This window comes from Hibiscus syriacus, unplaced genomic scaffold (genome assembly GCF_006381635.1).
Source record: "Hibiscus syriacus cultivar Baekdansim isolate YM2019G1 unplaced genomic scaffold, ASM638163v2 tig00005712_pilon, whole genome shotgun sequence".
NCBI classification, from domain to species: Eukaryota; Viridiplantae; Streptophyta; class Magnoliopsida; order Malvales; family Malvaceae; genus Hibiscus; species Hibiscus syriacus.
Genome location: NW_024062065.1, coordinates 34,315 through 52,918, shown reverse-complemented (window position 1 = coordinate 52,918; position 18,604 = coordinate 34,315). Strand labels below are relative to the sequence as shown.

General features: G+C 36.6%; 3 protein-coding genes and 1 pseudogene across 3 annotated transcripts; all 4 read right to left on the bottom strand.

Moving 5' to 3' along the window:
- Positions 1–282: 282 nt before the first annotated feature.
- On the bottom strand, positions 283–1,499 carry LOC120199903 (endochitinase 2-like). The gene is made up of 3 exons (XM_039200876.1): positions 1,043–1,499; positions 808–961; positions 283–730 (listed from the first exon to the last, which is right to left on the bottom strand). The coding sequence occupies exons 1-3, from the start codon at positions 1,470–1,472 to the stop codon at positions 337–339; spliced, it is 978 nt and encodes a 325-aa protein (XP_039056807.1). The 5' UTR covers positions 1,473–1,499; the 3' UTR covers positions 283–336.
- A 4,863-nt stretch (positions 1,500–6,362) lies between these two features.
- On the bottom strand, positions 6,363–9,192 carry LOC120199875. The gene is made up of 3 exons (XM_039200857.1): positions 8,313–9,192; positions 6,922–7,190; positions 6,363–6,564 (listed from the first exon to the last, which is right to left on the bottom strand). The coding sequence occupies exons 1-3, from the start codon at positions 9,168–9,170 to the stop codon at positions 6,363–6,365; spliced, it is 1,329 nt and encodes a 442-aa protein (XP_039056788.1). The 5' UTR covers positions 9,171–9,192.
- Positions 9,193–11,946: 2,754 nt separating this feature from the next.
- On the bottom strand, positions 11,947–13,344 carry LOC120199937. The gene is made up of 2 exons (XM_039200906.1): positions 13,235–13,344; positions 11,947–12,679 (listed from the first exon to the last, which is right to left on the bottom strand). The coding sequence occupies exons 1-2, from the start codon at positions 13,342–13,344 to the stop codon at positions 11,947–11,949; spliced, it is 843 nt and encodes a 280-aa protein (XP_039056837.1).
- A 1,205-nt stretch (positions 13,345–14,549) lies between these two features.
- On the bottom strand, positions 14,550–18,399 carry LOC120199902 (annotated as a pseudogene).
- Between the last annotated feature and the right edge of the window lie 205 nt (positions 18,400–18,604).

Here is an 18,604-nt window from a genome sequence, read left to right as displayed (position 1 = left end):
TTAAACTACCTATTTAGTGCGGGGCCAAGCATATGAATTAGTACAATGCCTAAATCACTACGCCTTAATTCTAAACGTTGATATTGCTTATATATAGCTGATTAGCCTTAGAGGATTACCAACGTATTCAAATGATCTCTTGTTTCAAACATCGTTGAGTAGACAAGAAACCACCTTTTTTATTGTTATTTCAAAGATTTTGAAAAAGGAACAGTGCCATAGCAAATCCAACAGAGAGTTGGATCTGTTCACTGTGCTCATACATTTTCAAAATACACTGAGAAGCTCTAACATCTTAGCTTGTACGTTTATTGATTTCATTAGTTTGACACAAAGCTACATCGAATCCACCGCGACTCCATTCCCGAAAGGCCTTTGGTTGTAGCAGTCGAGATTGTTGCCATAGCTAACTCCGAGTATGTCACAGTACCTCTTATAGAACCCGATCCGGTCCTCCACCTGTGCATTCCAACCCCTACCGCATTCAAGCCCTCCATTGATAATATTTGTGATCACACCGTATCCCGGAACCCGACCTGCTGCCTGATCGCTACCGGAGGGTGACCATGCTCCGACGATCACATTGTGGCAAGAAGGCTTGGGCGGTTGCGCTGTCATCCAAAACCAAAATGCTGATTTAAAGGAAATAGTGGCATCGGTTGCTAGCAGGTCGGGGTTGTTTAACAAGTCCACCCCTATGGCCCTTCCACACGGCCCATAGTTGTAGTTCCTAAAACACCAAAGTTGATTAGTCATTAGTACGACAATGTCAACATCTCATCATAAATATATAGAGAAGAAACGAACCAAGAAAGTTGCATGGGACCCCGGCCAAAATATTGTCTACCAGAGGCACATGGGTAGGTTGGATCCGGCTGGCAGTAGTTTGAAGGTGGGTTCTGTTCCCTATTGAAGCAGTATCCCCATGAATATGGACCATCCGGTGCACTCGGCCACCCACCTGTAACATCGATCATCAAATTAAACTCATCGAAAATACGATCAACATCGAGTGTTCAACTTTCGAGACGGGACTAATTACCAGTAGTTTCATGGGAAGTTTGGGCCAAGAAAGCGGCGATTTCCCTCTTGCGAGTATCTTGGTTGCCGGTCGTGGCGAAGGCAGGGTAGGAACTAGCGGCGGCGATGAAAGCATCGTAGGTATAGAAGTTACGTGCAGGACAAGCGCCATCGTTTCTATGTAAAAGTATCCGATTGAACAAATCTCTCGATATAAGACTGGTCAGACCACCGGGTCCGGGAGGGGCCGGGGGTGGGCCAACGGGGGTGCACTGACTTTGGCAACCATCTTTGCAGTAGGGATCCGTGTCGCCGCACCAACCGAATTGGCTACAACATAGGCCACCGGGGCAAAGGGCACCACCTGCTTGCCTCCCACACTGCTCGGCCGAACCTATGACTACACAGGACAAGAACAAAAAGATGACAGTGAAGGCCAGAAGAAAGCTCATTTTGAATTTGGTTCTGTCGATGTGGGATGTAGCACGATTGGAAGGATGTGCATTTATACTGGGAGTGATAAGTGGCCTAACTCAATATTATCTTTTGGTGGGTCATTTTTTTAAGATTATATATATCATTTAAAATATGTTAATATATTTGTCAATATCAATTATTCATTAAAAGAAAATTTTATAAATTTTTAAAATTCATTTACTCACATAAAAATTTAAAGAAATAAAATACATCAATAATAGTCTACAAGTGTTCCTAAATTTTTATTTTTAGATATACAAATTCTTGAATCCACATAATAAATGTATATTTAAAATAAAATTATAAATAAAAATTGAATTATTATTTTTAAAATACCTTCAATTAAAATGAAATTAAAAATTAAATAATTGATAACTTAATTGAAATTCTCAACTTAAAAAAAATAAACAATCAAACAGAGAAATACACAGAATATTTTTATATATATATTATTAACATAAATTTATGATTCACATTTTTATGAGACCAAACTAAATAATTTAATATATATATATATATATTATATTTGTATAAATATATAATATATATTATTTTAATATTTTTTATATAAATATATATATAATATATATATATATATTTATAATTTCTGGGGTCCTTGTACCTTTAGCTTTCCCCCATCGGGAGTGACGGTGAAGGATAGATTATTGTGCTTGACTTTCAATTTGCGATGTCAGATTTAGTTTCTTATCTTATCTATGCCAGCTAAGTTGGGAATTAAGAATAGGTACGAGGGGCGGCTAATGAGTCATGTTAATTTCTTGCACATAAATTCTTACATGGGGACGACATTAATTAGTACCGCCGCTTCTGTCTGCGCGTGACAAATAAAAAATGGTTGTGTATTTGATTCTTTTGTAAAAGGAGTTGGAAAGTTCAAAAAGAAAATTATAGGTTGAAGCTCAAATTTTAAAATATAATCAATATCAATATCAATTATTTCGATGTTTAAAAGAATGATTATTGTTGGTCATGAATTTAAGTGCCAATTACTGTATGGTATTTAAACGTTCATTCTCAAATGATTAATTATTTAGAATATATATTATCCCTTGTAATATATCAATCGAAAAAAAATTATTATTTAGTTTTTCATTAAATTATATCATAAACTAATTACATTAGAAAAAATATTTTAAATAACAAAAAATATAATAAAGATAATAATAATTTTTTTATCATTTCATCTGTAAATATTCATAAAATATAATAAAGATAATAATAATTTTTTTATCATTTCATCTGTAAATATTCATTGAATACATTTTTTTATAGAAATCATGCTTACGTAAGATTAGGGATAACACAAAATTCGAATTTAATGGGCTTTGAGTTAATTCTATTGAATAATGTTTTTTAAATTTAAATTTAGATCGGGTCATCATGGGCGGAATCATCATGGCCCGCCAATTATATTTTTAATTATTAATTAATATAGAAAAATATATATTTTTAAAAATTAAAGAAAGAAAATTTTATAAGACCCCCTCAATTAAAAAATTATATTTATAAAAAATAAAAAATATTTTAACCCAACTATAATAAATTTTTAGTTCTACCCTACGTCAGGTTGAAATTAATTAACCCGATGGGTGTTAGTGTTAGCGCGTGTTTCCCACGCACTAACAAAGTCGAGTCCTGGATAAATTCTGGCATTGTCGGCACTTGCAGCCATGCATGCACCCAGAGTCACATGCGACTTTTGACCGTAAGATATAACGTATTCGTATATCATTTTATTTTTATAAATATTATTGTTGGAATTCAAATAAAAAAATTAAATCAATTTATGTTATATTCTAATATATAACATGTTGAATTTATATCAATAGATTCTAAAATTAGGTTATTACAGTGGTGCCTTGCACTTAACAAATATCATCGTCACCTTGTAAACAAATCAACCAATACTCTACCAAATATTTTATTCCAACATGTTGCAAACAATCAAGACACCTTGCACTTAATTTATATTTAACATGTATAACGTGACGTCAATTAATTTATATTCCAAAGTACCCCGATATTTTGAACGAGAAAGCATATGTTGATCACGAATTAAGTGACATCGGTAGTAAAAGAATTATTATTATTCTTTAAAATTCTAGATTCGAGTCCTAAAAATACTAGGGGTATGAGTGTTAAATGGTTAAAAGTGTTATTTGAAGATTAATAAAAAAACACAAAAGCATATGTTGAAACATTTTACTTACAGGATTATAGTTGGGCTTCGTAGGCCCAATATTTTGGTTTGTTCAAGGGGAAGACAATATCTGCAACTTCATTACCTTGAGGGTGCGTTTGGTTCATGGAATGTAACATTACCTCTCAGAATAATATTACCGGAATATTACATTACCTTACACATTACTGGGAATGTTACATTATTGTGTTTGGTTTGTTTGACAGGAATATATGATTACAATGTTTGGTTAAAGGAATAAAAGATTACTAAAATGCATATTTTACTAAATTGTCCTTATGATATTTTTTTAACAAGTTGAATTTCAAATATTCAAATGAAAATATTTATATAAAAATTCATAGAAAATATATTATTGTATTACTTTCAATTTTAATATTTTTTATTAAATTTTAAATTCATAAAATTTATATAATTTTTTTTCAAAATTTAAAAGATAAATGTGTAGATTAAAATAGTAAATATATCATATAATCTTATAATCTTAATTAATATTTAAAAATTTATGATAATAAATAAATAAATAAATAAATAAAATTCCCGGTTGGGAATATTTTTGAAATAAAGTTATGATAATAAATTTATTATAATATACTACAACTTTTGAAATAAAAGTAAGGGTGTTTTTGAAATAAATCTTTTAGGACAAGGACATTTTAGTCCAAGTTGAACGGAAACAAAAAATACCTAAGCCTACCATGGGATTAGGATTCCGGTAATATTTGAAAAAAAGTTATTGTTGGTAATATTTTATTACCCCTATTAGGAATATGTGTCCATCCAAACATGGGAAGGAAAAAAATATTCCCACCGCTAAAATCCTCCATCCAAACGCCCCCCGATTGTTAAGTTGTTCAGCATCTCATCTGATTAAAGATATTGTTTTTAAGCATTCTCTACTTGCTTAAATCTTGTGAGATTTGTAACTACCATGTGATTGTCCAAAATAATCAAATTGTGTCGGTATCTTTAACGGGACAACAGGAATCCTGACAGCAAAGATAATAATAAAAACAGATGACTAAATATCTCCCATCATACCGAATGTAATAATGCTTTTCTGTAAAAATCAACTTGTATGTAACTTAAGATGGATAACATTTGGTAAGATTAACTGTAAAGCATGTGGGGTTAGTTACAGTGAGAATGTTAGAAGTAATTTTGTTAACAATTGAACACATGTAAGTTATGTATAGTCACATTGCCAAAATTTCAACAGCTGAGGATGTTGAGAACGGTGACTCTAGCTTTGATCAAACGCCTGGAGAAGCTTTCAAGACCTTCCTCAAGATCTTGGATGCACATCTCTGAGTTTTGGAGCTCATTTTGCACATTCTAGACATGCTTCGTGTTTCCAGATCTAATGAAGGAACGCAACGCAGCTTCGGCATTTGCAGTTTCATTGTTTTTTTTGTTCTGCTTCCTCGCACATTACTCTTTTCTGGTGCATTAACTTTTAGACTAGTGACCACCGGCTTGATTTCAATTCAGCCTCTGGCCCTGAAATAAAGGTCAACAAGGATTGTAGGACGCTGATGATTACTGCTTCTACTTGTTTTAAGGTGTTAATCACCGCTCCGTTCTCACCATCTTTGCTGAAGGAGGAGGAGCTAAGTTTGTTCTCCATATGCTTCAAGTTCTTTAAGGCCTTGCAGATTGCCTTTCTTGCTGCCTTCCTGGAGGTGAAGTATTTCCTCATTTTCAAGGCATTCGGTTCCTCGTCTTCGGCACAAAGTCGATTGAAGTTATTGTGTGCATTCCTTTGTTTGCTGCAAGGCATCTTTAGCGGTTCCACATACATCCAGGAGCAAGAGAGATCCATCCAAAAGTTCATCAACCAATTTCCTTTGCTGCTCTTGAGCTAGATCTTGTTGAGTGAGGGGAAACTGAAGAAACATATCGACATAGTCATGCAAATCTTGAAGACAATTCAGTTTATCTCCAACTGATAACGACGTAGAGGCCGATTGAGATGCCCTCAATCGGTTCAGATTTTCATCGATTTATGAAGCGATGTGGTGTTGCCTTGAAGGCAAACTGTTTGAGCGAGCATGGAAAGAAGGCTGGACATTCAAAGGAGAAGCAGCCATTTTCTTTGTTTTAGAGAAGAAAGACGGCCTTGCAATTGTTTGTTTCAACTCGTCTAGCTATTTGCTGTCTTCCCATTATCATCCGCTGCATATATATCACAGGTTGAGGGGAAGAAGATAGCACATTGTTTGAAGTCTCAGTTGTCCCCTAACTGAAATACAGCTAAAAAAATTTCTATAATACAACTCGTGTATGATCTGAATCAACCATGTGAAAGACAATCGATATTCTATTAGTGTTTAATAATTTGTTCTGGGTTGAGACGATAGGAATCTTGACATTGAAGAAGAGTGGGTGTCCATCTTCTTCTTTCCCTCTGTCATTCAACTTGCAAAGCTAGGTTTTAATCCAATGGTTTAGAATCAAAATTTTGGCTTCAGTTTTATTAAAACTTATGAAGAATAAACACCAGACCATTCTATAAAAATGACTAAAATTTAACCCAAAACTAATAAAAGGGAAGAAAAGTGCAGGAAAACTTCGGATCATATAACTCTTCTATTAGTAACTGTATATATGTAAGTTCCATTTATGTACAATTGGTATCTCAAGATTAACAGTTGAGGATGTTGAGCACGGTGACTCTGGCTTTGATCAAACGCTTAAAGAGGCCATCAAGTCCTTCTTCAAGATCTTGAATGCACAGTTCTGATTTTTGGAGCTGATTTTGCTCGTACTCAATGTGCTTGATATTGCCAGATTTGATGAGGGAGTGCAATGGAGCTTCGGCGTTTGCGGTTTCATTGGTTTTCGATCTTCTTCACATCCTACTCTTTTGGTATGTTGTATTATTACTAGTGACCATCGGCTCGACTTCGATTCTGCTTCTGATCTTGAGATGAAGGACAAAAAGGACTCAACCACTCTGATTGTAACTTCTTCCACTTGTCTTAACATACTAATCACAGCACCATCTTCGACGCCGTTGTCAAAAAAAAGAGGTGTTAAATTCAGTTTCCCTTTGCTTCAAATTCTTTAAAGCCTTTATAATAGCCTTCTTCACAGCCCTCCTAGAGGTTAAGTATTTCTTAACCCCATTCAAATGCTCCATTTCAGCCCCTCATCTTCTGCGAAAGATCGATCGAAGTTCTTGAGTACATTCCTTTGTTTACATCAAAGCATCCTTGGCAATACTACAAACATCCAAGATCATGAGGGATTCATCCAACAGTTCTTCCGTGCATTTCCGGTGTTGCTCTTGGACTAAAGCCTGTTGAGTGAGGGGTAGCTGAAGAAACATATCAACACATTCATGCAAATCCTGAAGGCCATTTAGCTTATGACCTATCGATGATGATGATGTAGATACCCCTCCGATGCCCTCAACCGGCTCAAGTTGTCGTCGATTTCGGAAGCAAAGGGGTGTTGCCTTGAAGGCAAGCTGTTGGTTCGAGAATGGTAAGAAGTAGCCATTTTTTTCCTTGTTTTAGAGAGTAAAGGACTTGAAATTGTATGCTATTTCCCTTGGAACCTGCTCCATATATTACAAAAGGGTATACAAGGGAATCTCAATCTCTTTAAACAAACAATTAGAAATAACACGGACAAGTTTTGGATCAACTCAATTGACTCTAATTTTTTTTTATATTCTGCATCTTCTCCACCATCAACAACAACTCGTCACTAAATTAAGTTAATACTATTAACAACTAAAAATTCCTCTGAGATGCTTTATTTGTCATTGACTGAAAGAGAGACATGCAAGCTCAATCAATGATGATTCCCCTGTCCCCTTACAGAAATACAACTATAACAGTTTTTTTTTAAAGTGCAAAGCATGCATGATTGTATACAAAATTTTGAATCAAACATATGAATAATGTTTATCTTTCTGTCAGTTTCAAATATTATTATTTTTATTAGTCATCTCCTAATATGTCTTGATTCCAGAAATAAGACTATACTCAAATGAGAGATGCACGAGTGGTTTAAAATTGCTTCCACAGAAAGTATGCTGTTCATCAGTCATTAATGGATGGTTTTAAACAACAAAATGAAAGGGAAGGACACGATCCACTTTCATATCCTCTGCTCCCATTTTCCCTAACAGAACCGAAAAAAATATTGTGATCCAGTGATTGACACTCTGACAGACTAATATAAGCATTCTTTGTTTGCTTAAAGCTTATGAGATTTGTATCTACCATGTGATTGTCCAAAATAATCAAATTGTTTCAATATATTCAATGGGACAACAGAAATCCTGACAACAAGGATAATCATAAAAAGAAATGTAATAATTTTTCTCCGTATATCAACTTGTATGTAACTTAAGATGGGTTTTGGTAAGATTAACTGTAAAGCATGTGGGGTTAGTTACAGTGAGAGTGTTAGAAGTAATTTTGTTTTACTTACGTTTCATTGCAATCATTCTGGAAACATAAGACAAGAGATCAAGTTTTGTGGAAAGAAGGCTGTATAATTTTTTTTGTTAACAATTGTATACATGTAACTTATGTATAATTACATTGCCAAAATTTCAACAGTTGAGAAAGTTGAGAACAGTGACTCTAGCTTTGATCAAACGCCTGAAGAAGCTTTCAAGACCTTCCTCAAGATCTCGGATGCACATCTCTGAGTTTTGGAGCTCATTTTGCACATTCTCGACATGCTTCGTGTTTCCCGATTTAATGAAGGAACGCAACACAGCTTCGGCATATGCGATTTCATTTGTATTTTGTTCTGCTTCCTCGCACATTACTCTTTTCTGGTGCAGTAACTTTGAAACTAGTGACCACCGGCTTGATTTCAATTCAGCCTCTGGCCCTGAAATAAAGGTCAAAATGGATTCTAGGACGCTGATGATTACTGCTTCTACTTGTTTTAAGGTGCCAATCACGGCTCCGGTTTCACCATCTTTGCTGAATGAAGAGGTGGTAAGTTTGTTCTCCATGTGCTTCAAGTTCTTTAAGGCCTTGCAGATTGCCTTTCTTGCTGCCTTCCTGGAGGTGAAGTATTTCCTAACCTCATTTGAAAGCCCTTCAAGTCCTCGTCTTCGGCGTAAAATCGATTGAAGTTCTTGTGTGCCTTCCTTTGTTAGCAGCAAGGCATCTTTAGCGGTTCCGCATACATCCAGGAGCAAGAGAAATCCATCCAAAAGTTCATCAACCGGTTTCCGTTGCTGCTCTTGAGCTAGAGCTTGTTGAGTGTGAGGCAATTGAAGAAACATATCAACATAGTCATACAAATCTTGAAGACAATTCAGTTTATCTCCTACTGATGATGATGTAGAGGCTGATTGAGATGCCCTCAATCTATTCAGATTTTCATCGATTTGTGAGGCCATGGGGTGTTCCCTCGAAGGCAAGCTGTTTGAGCGAGCATGGACAGAAGGCTGGACATTCAAAGGAGAAGCAGCCATTTTCTTTGTTTTAGAGAAGAAAGAAGGCCCTGAAATTGTGTGTTTTGCCGTCTTCCCATTATCATCCGCTGGATATATATTACAGGTTGAGAGGAGACATGAGGAATCTCATTCTATTTAAAAAACAAGTACATGTAACTTGGACTTGATTGAGATCTACACGATTATCGAAATTCATGTTTTGTCTCCTCACCACCATCAAAACAACTCATTACCCTTTAGCAAATACAACCAAAGTGTACAGACAAAGGCCATTTTCTACTTTTTTTTAATCATTCTTCCTCTTGTATTCTTCCTTTATAATAATGAATAATTGCTTCCAACTTGTCTGCAGTTTATCGTATTACTTTTGAATTATTTTGCCAAAAGGGAGACAATATAGGCATATTTGACTTGTATACTATAGTTTTAGCAGGAAAGCATGTGTTTGCTGCATTTTTTTTAATGATGGGAAGAAGATAACACAATTTTTGAAACTTCAGTTGTCCCCTAACTGAAATACAACCAAAACAATTTTCTATAATGCAACTCGTGTATAATCTGAATCAATCATGTGAATGACAATTTATTTTTCTGGTTTCAGACAATAGGAATCTTGACATTGAAGATGATAATTCAGGGATCTGAGTCTATTCAAGAGTTCATTCTGAAGACTTATTTTCTCTTTCTTCTTTTAGTTTAACTAGGTCAGCTTAGCTATGTCCTTATCTTGTTTAAAACCGTCAATCTATTTTCTATAATGCATATTATATCAGATCATGCAGACAAAAGGAATCAAACAATTCTTAAATCAGCAATCCAAGAGTGACTGCTTGAACCTCCCTTGAGTGGCTAACCACGGAACTATTGGAATCAGTCTCATTCATAACAATGCTTTCTTTGTTCTCGTTACGCTTCAAACTCTTTAGGGCCTTCAAGATTGCCTTTTAAGCTGCCTTCTTACAGGTCAAGTACTTTCTAACCTCATTAGCAAAGCTGTTTGGAGCTCCACTCTTTTGGTACAAGACAGATTGAAGTTCTAGTGTGCATTCCTTTACTTGCAGTAGGGCATCTTTGGCTGCGATGCACACATCCAAAGGCCTAAATAGGTTATTCAAAAGCTCATCAACACTTTCCCTCCGGTGTTCTTGGTATAAGATTTGTCAAGTGAGGGGCAGTTATAGCAGTTTCTCACTGCACTCATGTAAATCTTGAAGTCTACCCATTTTTTGGTTTAATGACATGGTGACTGAGATGATGCCAATCTACTCAAATGCTCAATTTCTCATCAACCTCTGCAGTAAGAGGGTGTGATCTAGAGGGAAAGCTATTAGAACGAGTGTGTTAACCAGTTTGGATGCTTGAAGGAATGGTAGCCATTATCTCTCCTGAAAAGAAAACTTTGAAGTTGTGATCTTGATTCAATCTGGAAATCACCTTCTTTCCATCATCCTACCCGACATATATATTCGGTGAATGAAGAGACACGAAGAATCTCGCCCTTTTAAATTGCAGTCATGAGGTAACATGGACTTGACACCAATCTCAACAACTAACTCATCATGGTTAAAGCAATGTCTCCCTCCTAACCAGCTCTACAACTCATAACATGATTCTTTTAATATGTAATCTCCTAATATATCTTGATTCCAGAAATAAGACTATATAATGATACCCACGAGTGGTTTAAATATTGCTTCCAAAGACGGTGGATAGTTTTATGTAATTATTATTTCATCAATTTTCACTAGCATGCATATGAAATTAAAAAGGTTGAATTTCTCAAGTTTTTGAACAATATCCTGAATTTCTTGTCGTGCAGGAGGCAGGCAAGATCTGCAAGCTCAACCACAACACATCTTGCCAACTCCTGGAAAAATGGATAAAGTTTAATGATAAATGCAGGTGACTATTAACCTGCAAGCACAACGTAGAGACGGCCATCAGAATTTTCGTAAAACGCATGTGGAATTTAAATGTCAGCCTGTTTTCTGCATAGTGCATGCTTCCATATGAATGAAATTAAAGTTTTCTAAAGTGGTGATTTCTTAGTCTCAAGTCTTGAGGCAAAAGGAATCCTAAATGCTTCAAACTTCACTACTTGTTTTCATAATTGTAGGATGTTAAGAGTTGTGACCCAAATTCTTTTTTATCGGGCCTGAGATAGGAAGAAACAGTAACAGCTATGATAAACAGAACATGAAATAAGAATCTTTTATTTTATTAAAGCGTGTGAGATTTCTATCTACCACGTGATTGTCGAAGTTTTGTCCAAGTTCAAATTGTTAGAACGTGATGAAGTGCTCCAATATCTTCAACGGGACAACAGGAAAATAGACAACTCAGGTGTATATGTATATTTATATATCGGTAATTAAAATCTATCATGATACCGAATGTAATACTGGTGGCTCTATAATTCAGTCTGTGAGTTCAGATGGCTAACATTTGGTAAAACTAGTTGTAAAACCTGTACTGTCAGTAACAACCTAAATGTTAGATGTAAAAAAGAAATTTGGCTGAAGCTGCATTTGTAACCATTCTGGAATGATAAGAAGAGAGAAAATTAGTGGAAAGAATAATGTATAACTTTTTTTCAACAATTGTATACATGTAAGCTATATTTATGTACATTTACAATGCCAAGATTTCAACAGTTGAGGATTTTGAGAACAGTACTCTAGCTTTGATCAAACGCCTGAAGAAGCTTTCAAGACCTTCCTCAAGATCTTGGATGCACAACTCTGAGTTTTGGAGCTCATTTTGCACATTCTCGACATGCTTCGTGTTTCCAGATTTAATGAAGGAACGCAATTGTTTTCTGTTCTGCTTCCTCGCACATTACTCTTTTCTGGTGCATTAACTTTGAGATTAGTGACCACCGGCTTGATTTCAGCTCAGCCTCTGGCCCTGAAATAAAGGTCAACATGGATTCTAGGACGCTGATGGTTACTGCTTCTACTTGTTTTAAGGTGCTAATCACGGCTCCGGTTTCACCATCTTTGCTGAAGGAAGAGGAGGCAAGTTTATTCTCCATATGTTTCAAGTTCTTTAAGGCCTTGCATATTGCCTTTCTTGCAGCCTTCCTGGAGGTGAAGTATTTCCTAACCTCATTTGCAAGGCACTCGGTTCCTCGTCTCCGGCACAAAATTGATTGAAGTTCTTGTGTGCATTCCTTTGTTTTCTGCAAGGCATCTTTAGCGGTTCCACATACATCCAGGAGCGAAAGAGATCCATCCAAAAGTTCAACCAGTTTCCTATGCTGCTCTTGTGCTAGAGCTTGTGGAGTGTGAGGCAATTGTAGAAACATATCGACATAGTCATACAAATCTTGCAGACAATTCAGTTTATCTCCTACTGATGATGATGTAGAGGCCGATTGAGATGCCCTCAATCGGTTCAGATTTTCATCGATTTGTGAGGCGAAGGGGTGTTGCCTCGAAGGCAAGCTGTTTGAGCGAGCATGGAAAGAAGGCTGGGCATTCAAAGGAGAGGCAGCAATTTTCTTTGTTTCAGACAAGAAAGAAGGCCTTGAAATTGTGTTTCAACTCAATCGAGCTATTTGTGGTCTTCCCATCATCATATGCTGAATATATATCAGTGGTTGAGGGTAGACATGAGGAATCTTATCCTATTTAAATATAAATTACATGGACTTTGATTTGGATCTACACAATTATCAAGCAAAATGTTCATTTTTTGTCTCCTCCCTACCGTCAAAACAACTCATTACCCTTCTACAAATACAATCAAAAGTCATCTTAAATAACATGATATACTATTACTAATACAATAATAATGTACTAATTCACACGAATGGTGCTAAGAAATACAGCTATAACAATTTTCTAGTAGAACAAAAGCATGCATGATTCTAGAGAAAAGTTTGAATTAAACATGTGAATAAAGTTTATGTTTTCTGTCAGCTTCAAATCAATAATGCAACCCCACTTTATTGAAGTTGTGCAAAAGTTTTTTTGGCCTTCATGGTGGTTAGGCCTTAGAGATCCATCTAACAACTAGTAACCTATTTCTCACCCTGGCCTTAACATGATTATGAGGCACGAGTGGGGTTGACTTAGTACCTTGAAAACCAGCTGACCAGTCTCCCAAAATGAAGTACGGTCGCTGTGCCCCTCGTGCATATATCTTGGCTGTCTGTTAGATGGAGATATGTTTCAACTTTCAGACGCATGGCGTGCTTTCAGACGGATGGTACTGAACATATGTTGGACAAGATTCCAGTGATGCTTGTGCTGATCTTTCAATGATTTGTTAATTAAAGAAGGTATACATACAGGATTGCAGGCGAGACCGCGAGAAAAAGCGAACATATTGCATGTACGTCGGTAGGTGAGACAGGACAGCAGTGCCGGTCGTGCAAACCTGAAATCTGAAAATAAACAACGATGAAACCTCACCGACTAATTGACACATTAATCAAGAAATTTTGGAAGCAAATGCTTCTTAGCATGGACATAGATGGAAGCTAAGGAATGCCACTACAACAGGACTCAGAAAATGGGTGGAAAAAAAGAACTAAGATAAATTACATGGTTAGTCACTTAAACATTTTCTCAGTCTTATCTTAGTCACCAAAATTTAAAAACTTTTAATTTAGTTATCAAATTTTCAAATTATTCTTATTTTAATCGCTTCCGATGATATGAATTATTTTAATATTATTTTTATTATGAAATTACATATTTTATTAATATTTATGATAAATGTGTTTTAAAATAAAAAATAAAATCCTTTCAAACCCCAAACCATACCTTAAATCACAAACTCTAATTCATACCAAATCAAATCTCCAATACACCCCCTGAATCATACCAATTCAAAACCCTAAAACCAAACTTTAAATTTCAAATCACAAAACTGCCGCTCACACTCGACAAACTCACCCTCATCGGTCTCACCCACTTATCGACGGCCCACAAACACCTACTCGTGATGAGCCAAAGGACAGTCGGCGACAACAAAAAGTTCATAACCAATGGGTTAGGGGGTGACGCAAATGACAACGACCATCGACCTCGGTGACTTCGTGTGACGGTCTTTAATAAGTCCTTTGGCGACATGGGGGCTTCGTAAGGGAAAAAATTGGTTTGGGGGTGAAGCTGGGTGGGTGATTACAACCCATCTACAGCATTCTGGATTGTCTGTAAAGGCTCAAATTTATCTGTTGGAATGATTTAACCGGTTGTGATTCCGAGTTTCATTCGAGCAAATTTAAGGTGATAATTGGGAAAAAGATTATTGATGTTATAAGAGACTGAGAATTGCTTCAGAAACTCTGCTGTTTTGTGTTACATATCGCTGAAATGGTGGAGCCTCCTTATTAAGCATTTCACATAATTTGCAAGCAAGCATGAACGGCAGGTACACCACCACAAATGGGGGGGAAACACACTCTTTGCTATTTCATGCAATTTCAATTTGAAATTCGATTCCAAACTCGGATTTTTACACAAACCTTCGGCAGCCCCAACATGAAAATGGCACAGAAATGTAGAATCAAAGAACACTATATTTTGTTCTCACGATCCCTTCACCACTCGTTGCTTCTTTTCTTCAAGTCCGGTAGCTTCATTCAACATGTCTGCGGCATCTTTATGCATGTCTAGTTTGGCAAGAGCAACTGATTGCATATAGAAGGCAGTCGGCCACTCTGGATTCACAATCTGTGCCTGCATTGCATCTGCAAGGGCAGCGTCTGGTTGATCGCTAAATAGATAGCATAGGCTGCGTCGAGCAAAAACAGTAGGGGAGACCATGGTTCCGACGTCTATGAACTGCACATAAAGAAAAATGTATCCATGATGGTTTAATACTCGATTTGGTTTAATACAATCCCAATTGTCCTAGAACTATCGAATGGTCAAGTCTATAAATAAGAAAGGTGACAAACTCTCAACCAAAGAACATATAGTTCTCGAAAAGTTAAAGTTTCGACATTATACCTGGGAGTAACAGTCGATGGCGGTTTTAAAATCTTTATCACGGAATGCATAGTCCCCACGCTTCCTAGCCTCGAGCATATCTCTCATCTGCTGGGTCCACTCTTGGAAAGATAACTGAAGCAATCCATCCACAATTGTATGAACTTCTTAGCATGAGAGTAAAAGAAAATGGATTTAAAGGAATCACTCAGACGAGTCATCACCTCATTCGTCCCTTCATCATCCTTGTAGTGATTCATCACCAGTATCTGATGAATAGCTGTAAGGTCAAGTCGCGAACAGGCCTCACCCATTGCCGAAAGTGGACGCTGCGGTGTTGGTGGAGCTTCCTCGTATTTTGATATTCCAAGCATAACATAAGACGGAACCTGCAAGCCAAGGTATACAATAATAACTTCAAAAGCACAGCCACAAGATCATTAATTCCACATCGTTTTTTTAGCTTGAGGATGGGTCGAGGTAACAATAAGCATGTAAAGAAGTACAGATAAAGAACTTTAAGTATCTTGGACAACTCTGATACAACTCTTGTCATTTTCAACTCTTCACTGTAAGTCAATAGATGCAACCTCCAGATTCTAGATCTTTGGCTCACCAACAAAGAAAGAATGAACTCTTACAGAATCGAATAGGTAAAAGCAGCAATGTTACTTACATCAGGTTTGGTTTGCAATGGAGCAAGTGTGGCAACAAGATTCTTCACACTAGGCCGTTCCCCTGGGCTCATTTTGCAAACACTGGGAGGCGAGTTCAACGACCACGGTTGCCTCCTCTGTAGAAAATTTTCCCTCTAAATGTGAATCCATGAGGACCATGATGTTTTTACCCCGTATCATATCGAGGGCCTGCAAACATGCACATCAGTAGGTAAAACCAAAGTTTTTTTGTAACCTTTGAGCTTAATGTTGTCTCACATTAGAACAGGTAAAGATATAAACAGCTGGTTAACCTCATGAACTCATTATTTGAATAGCAAGTTCACATTTACAAGTATTTCAAGGAGCCATGACAGATTCCATGATGCAGAGAGTTTGAAATTGAAAAATGAAGAATACACGATAATATGTATAGATCCCTTCTACCACAAATACTAGCCGCTTAAATCCACTTACATGACTAGGAGGGATGTGCTTCCCACTAATCAGATCAAGCAGAACGGTGCCGAAGCTGTAAATAACACTTTCTGGGGTGACTCTCCCTACAAGGAGCATAATTTCGACAAAATTCAATGACGAGAATCATGAAATTTGGAAAGGAAAACAGTTTTCATGTAGCTCAGCACAATGCAATGACAGATATTAAGCTTATCTTACATCCGGAAATGATTTTTATACTTCCATAGTAACAACCAGAACAACTCAACTTATCTATGAAAACACTGAAAGACAACAATTAACCATTAACACTGGAATCTGTTTTCATAAAAGCCTACCTCGACTTCTCCTTTGTATGCTATAAAGAAACAGAGATCTCTAGAAGTCGCAACATTAACTGTCGAAACTACAAGAAGTATGCTAATGTTGTAATCCTAACATTATTCATAAAGCTTATTCAGACTTCGCTGAAGAAAATCGGATTGAAACACAAAGGAAGAGAAGACTTTTATCGGGAACATAAGAAGCGAAGCAAGCCAATTATGCAGTAACATCAGTAAGGATCAAAGTGAATTTCAGATATGAGTAACAAGGTAAATCCGTTTAAATTTCGACAGGCAGAAAAACGAAGAACAAGTATTTTATGACAGTAAAAACTAAACAGTAACCACCAGAAATAAACCAAATAGCAAAGGGATTACCATTTCTTAGATACTCAGGAGGTGTGTATGCAAGATTAGTGCTATAACTTTTCCCATCCCTGCTATTTTTCATCAGGCCGAAACATGAAAGGCGTGGATCACCATCCTACAAATCCATTAAAAAGACATCAGCTACTACTCTAACTGGTAATTAATGCCAGAATAGAGGAAAAAAGCATATACATAATAAGAAGACTTATATTGAGACCAATACCTCATCAAAAAGAACCCTGTAAGCATTTAAATCATGGTATAATGGATGGCCCTCACTACTACAATAATCTAAAGCTTCAGCAATGCAGGTAGCTACTCTCAACCGCATCGCCCACTCGATGGTCTGATTTTCCCCTGTATAATGTGAACAAAGACCCAAATTTAGGGTGTCATGAACAGAAATGCCCAGATATATTATCAACCTAAAAGCATTTAGCAAACAAAACTGTATATCAAACTTAGTAAATCAACCAGTAATCTATTATATATGATTCAGTAAGGATTACAGGAACTCAATAAATTAGCAAAAAATTTAAAACACAAAAGTTCTTGGATAAACTGTTTATGGCATGAGCAATGAATCAAGAATAACTGGAAGGGGGATAAAAGGCTAAGCTCGAGTTATATAAGGCACGTTCTTGGAAACAATTAGCAAGAACTAAAAATCAAGCCTGATTAAAAGATGAGCAAGAAATCAAAAAATTGAACAAGAACAAATGAAAAAAGGATTCTTTTGGAGAAACTGACAATGGAACAAATGCTTAGCAAGTGTGTCATTAATCATGTACTCAGCAACAAGCAGCCTTTCATCACCATCACAGCAATACCCTATCAAATTTGCTAGCCTCCTGTGCCTCAACTTCCCTACTCCACATGCTTCATCCTAAAAACAAATCCACAAAACCCAAATCAAATAATCCCACCAAATATCAAAAACAGAAAAAGGCAATAATGATACCACAAACTGCTTTGAATCAGGCCACGCCGTCTTAGTAAACTTCTTAACAGCGATCCATTTCCTGTTCTGCAAACGACCTTTATAAACAAGGTTAGGAGCTTTTTCCCCACTTTCAGAAACTATGTTATCTGAACTGAAATTATTGGTGGCTGCTTTAAGGTCGGCCAAGGAGAACTCGGTGAAAGAAGGGACTCCATTAGCAACACCCGGATCGGGTCCAGCACCCGGACCTGCTTGGTTATGGTTCCGGGGCCCCGGTTGCTGTTGCCGGCTCTGGTCTTTCTCTGGGTGGGTTTCTGTTTGAAAAGATGATTCACAACAACCCATAATTCACTTCTAATTGAACCTCTCCTCTTTGTTCTTCCTTTTTGCTTTTCAGAACAGAATCATGAGATGAAAAGAAAAGGGGTTTGGGTTTTTGACAAAAATAAGAATGGGTGTAGGACTTCGAAGGGATCTGGGTTTTGTTTTGGTCGTTTTCGAGTTTGTTTATCTTACACGTTTCTTCCTGTCTTTGCCGGGAACGATGCTCGAAGCTTTTCTTGGGTTCGACTTGTTGTTGACGAAAACGGGTAAAGAAAACGAAAGAACACGAGAATTTTTACGAGGTTCGGCAATGTGCTTACGTCCTCGGTGCCTAGGCGGCGCTAGAAGTTTTATTCAATGATCTTTTAGGTCTAGGTTACATCTCTATTTATAATAGAAAACCCTGGTACATAATTACAAAATCAACCCTGTACCG

Coding starts and splice junctions, on each gene's coding strand:
- LOC120199875 (XM_039200857.1), bottom strand. CDS start 9,170: ATGGCTGCTTCTCCTTTGAATGTCCAGCCTTCTGTCCATGCTCGCTCA. Junction 7,191..8,312: donor TGATCAAAGCTAGAGTCACT/GTTCTCAACTTT, acceptor TCGAACCAACAG/CTTGCCTTCAAGGCAACACC. Junction 6,565..6,921: donor ATTGCCAAGGATGCTTTGAT/GTAAACAAAGGA, acceptor GATGTGAAGAAG/ATCGAAAACCAATGAAACCG.
- LOC120199937 (XM_039200906.1), bottom strand. CDS start 13,344: ATGCGTCTGAAAGTTGAAACATATCTCCATCTAACAGACAGCCAAGAT. Junction 12,680..13,234: donor CTGGTCAGCTGGTTTTCAAG/GTACTAAGTCAA, acceptor CACAATTTCAAG/GCCTTCTTTCTTGTCTGAAA.
- LOC120199903 (XM_039200876.1), bottom strand. CDS start 1,472: ATGAGCTTTCTTCTGGCCTTCACTGTCATCTTTTTGTTCTTGTCCTGT. Junction 962..1,042: donor AACTTCCCATGAAACTACTG/GTAATTAGTCCC, acceptor TCGATGTTACAG/GTGGGTGGCCGAGTGCACCG. Junction 731..807: donor GGTCCCATGCAACTTTCTTG/GTTCGTTTCTTC, acceptor TTGGTGTTTTAG/GAACTACAACTATGGGCCGT.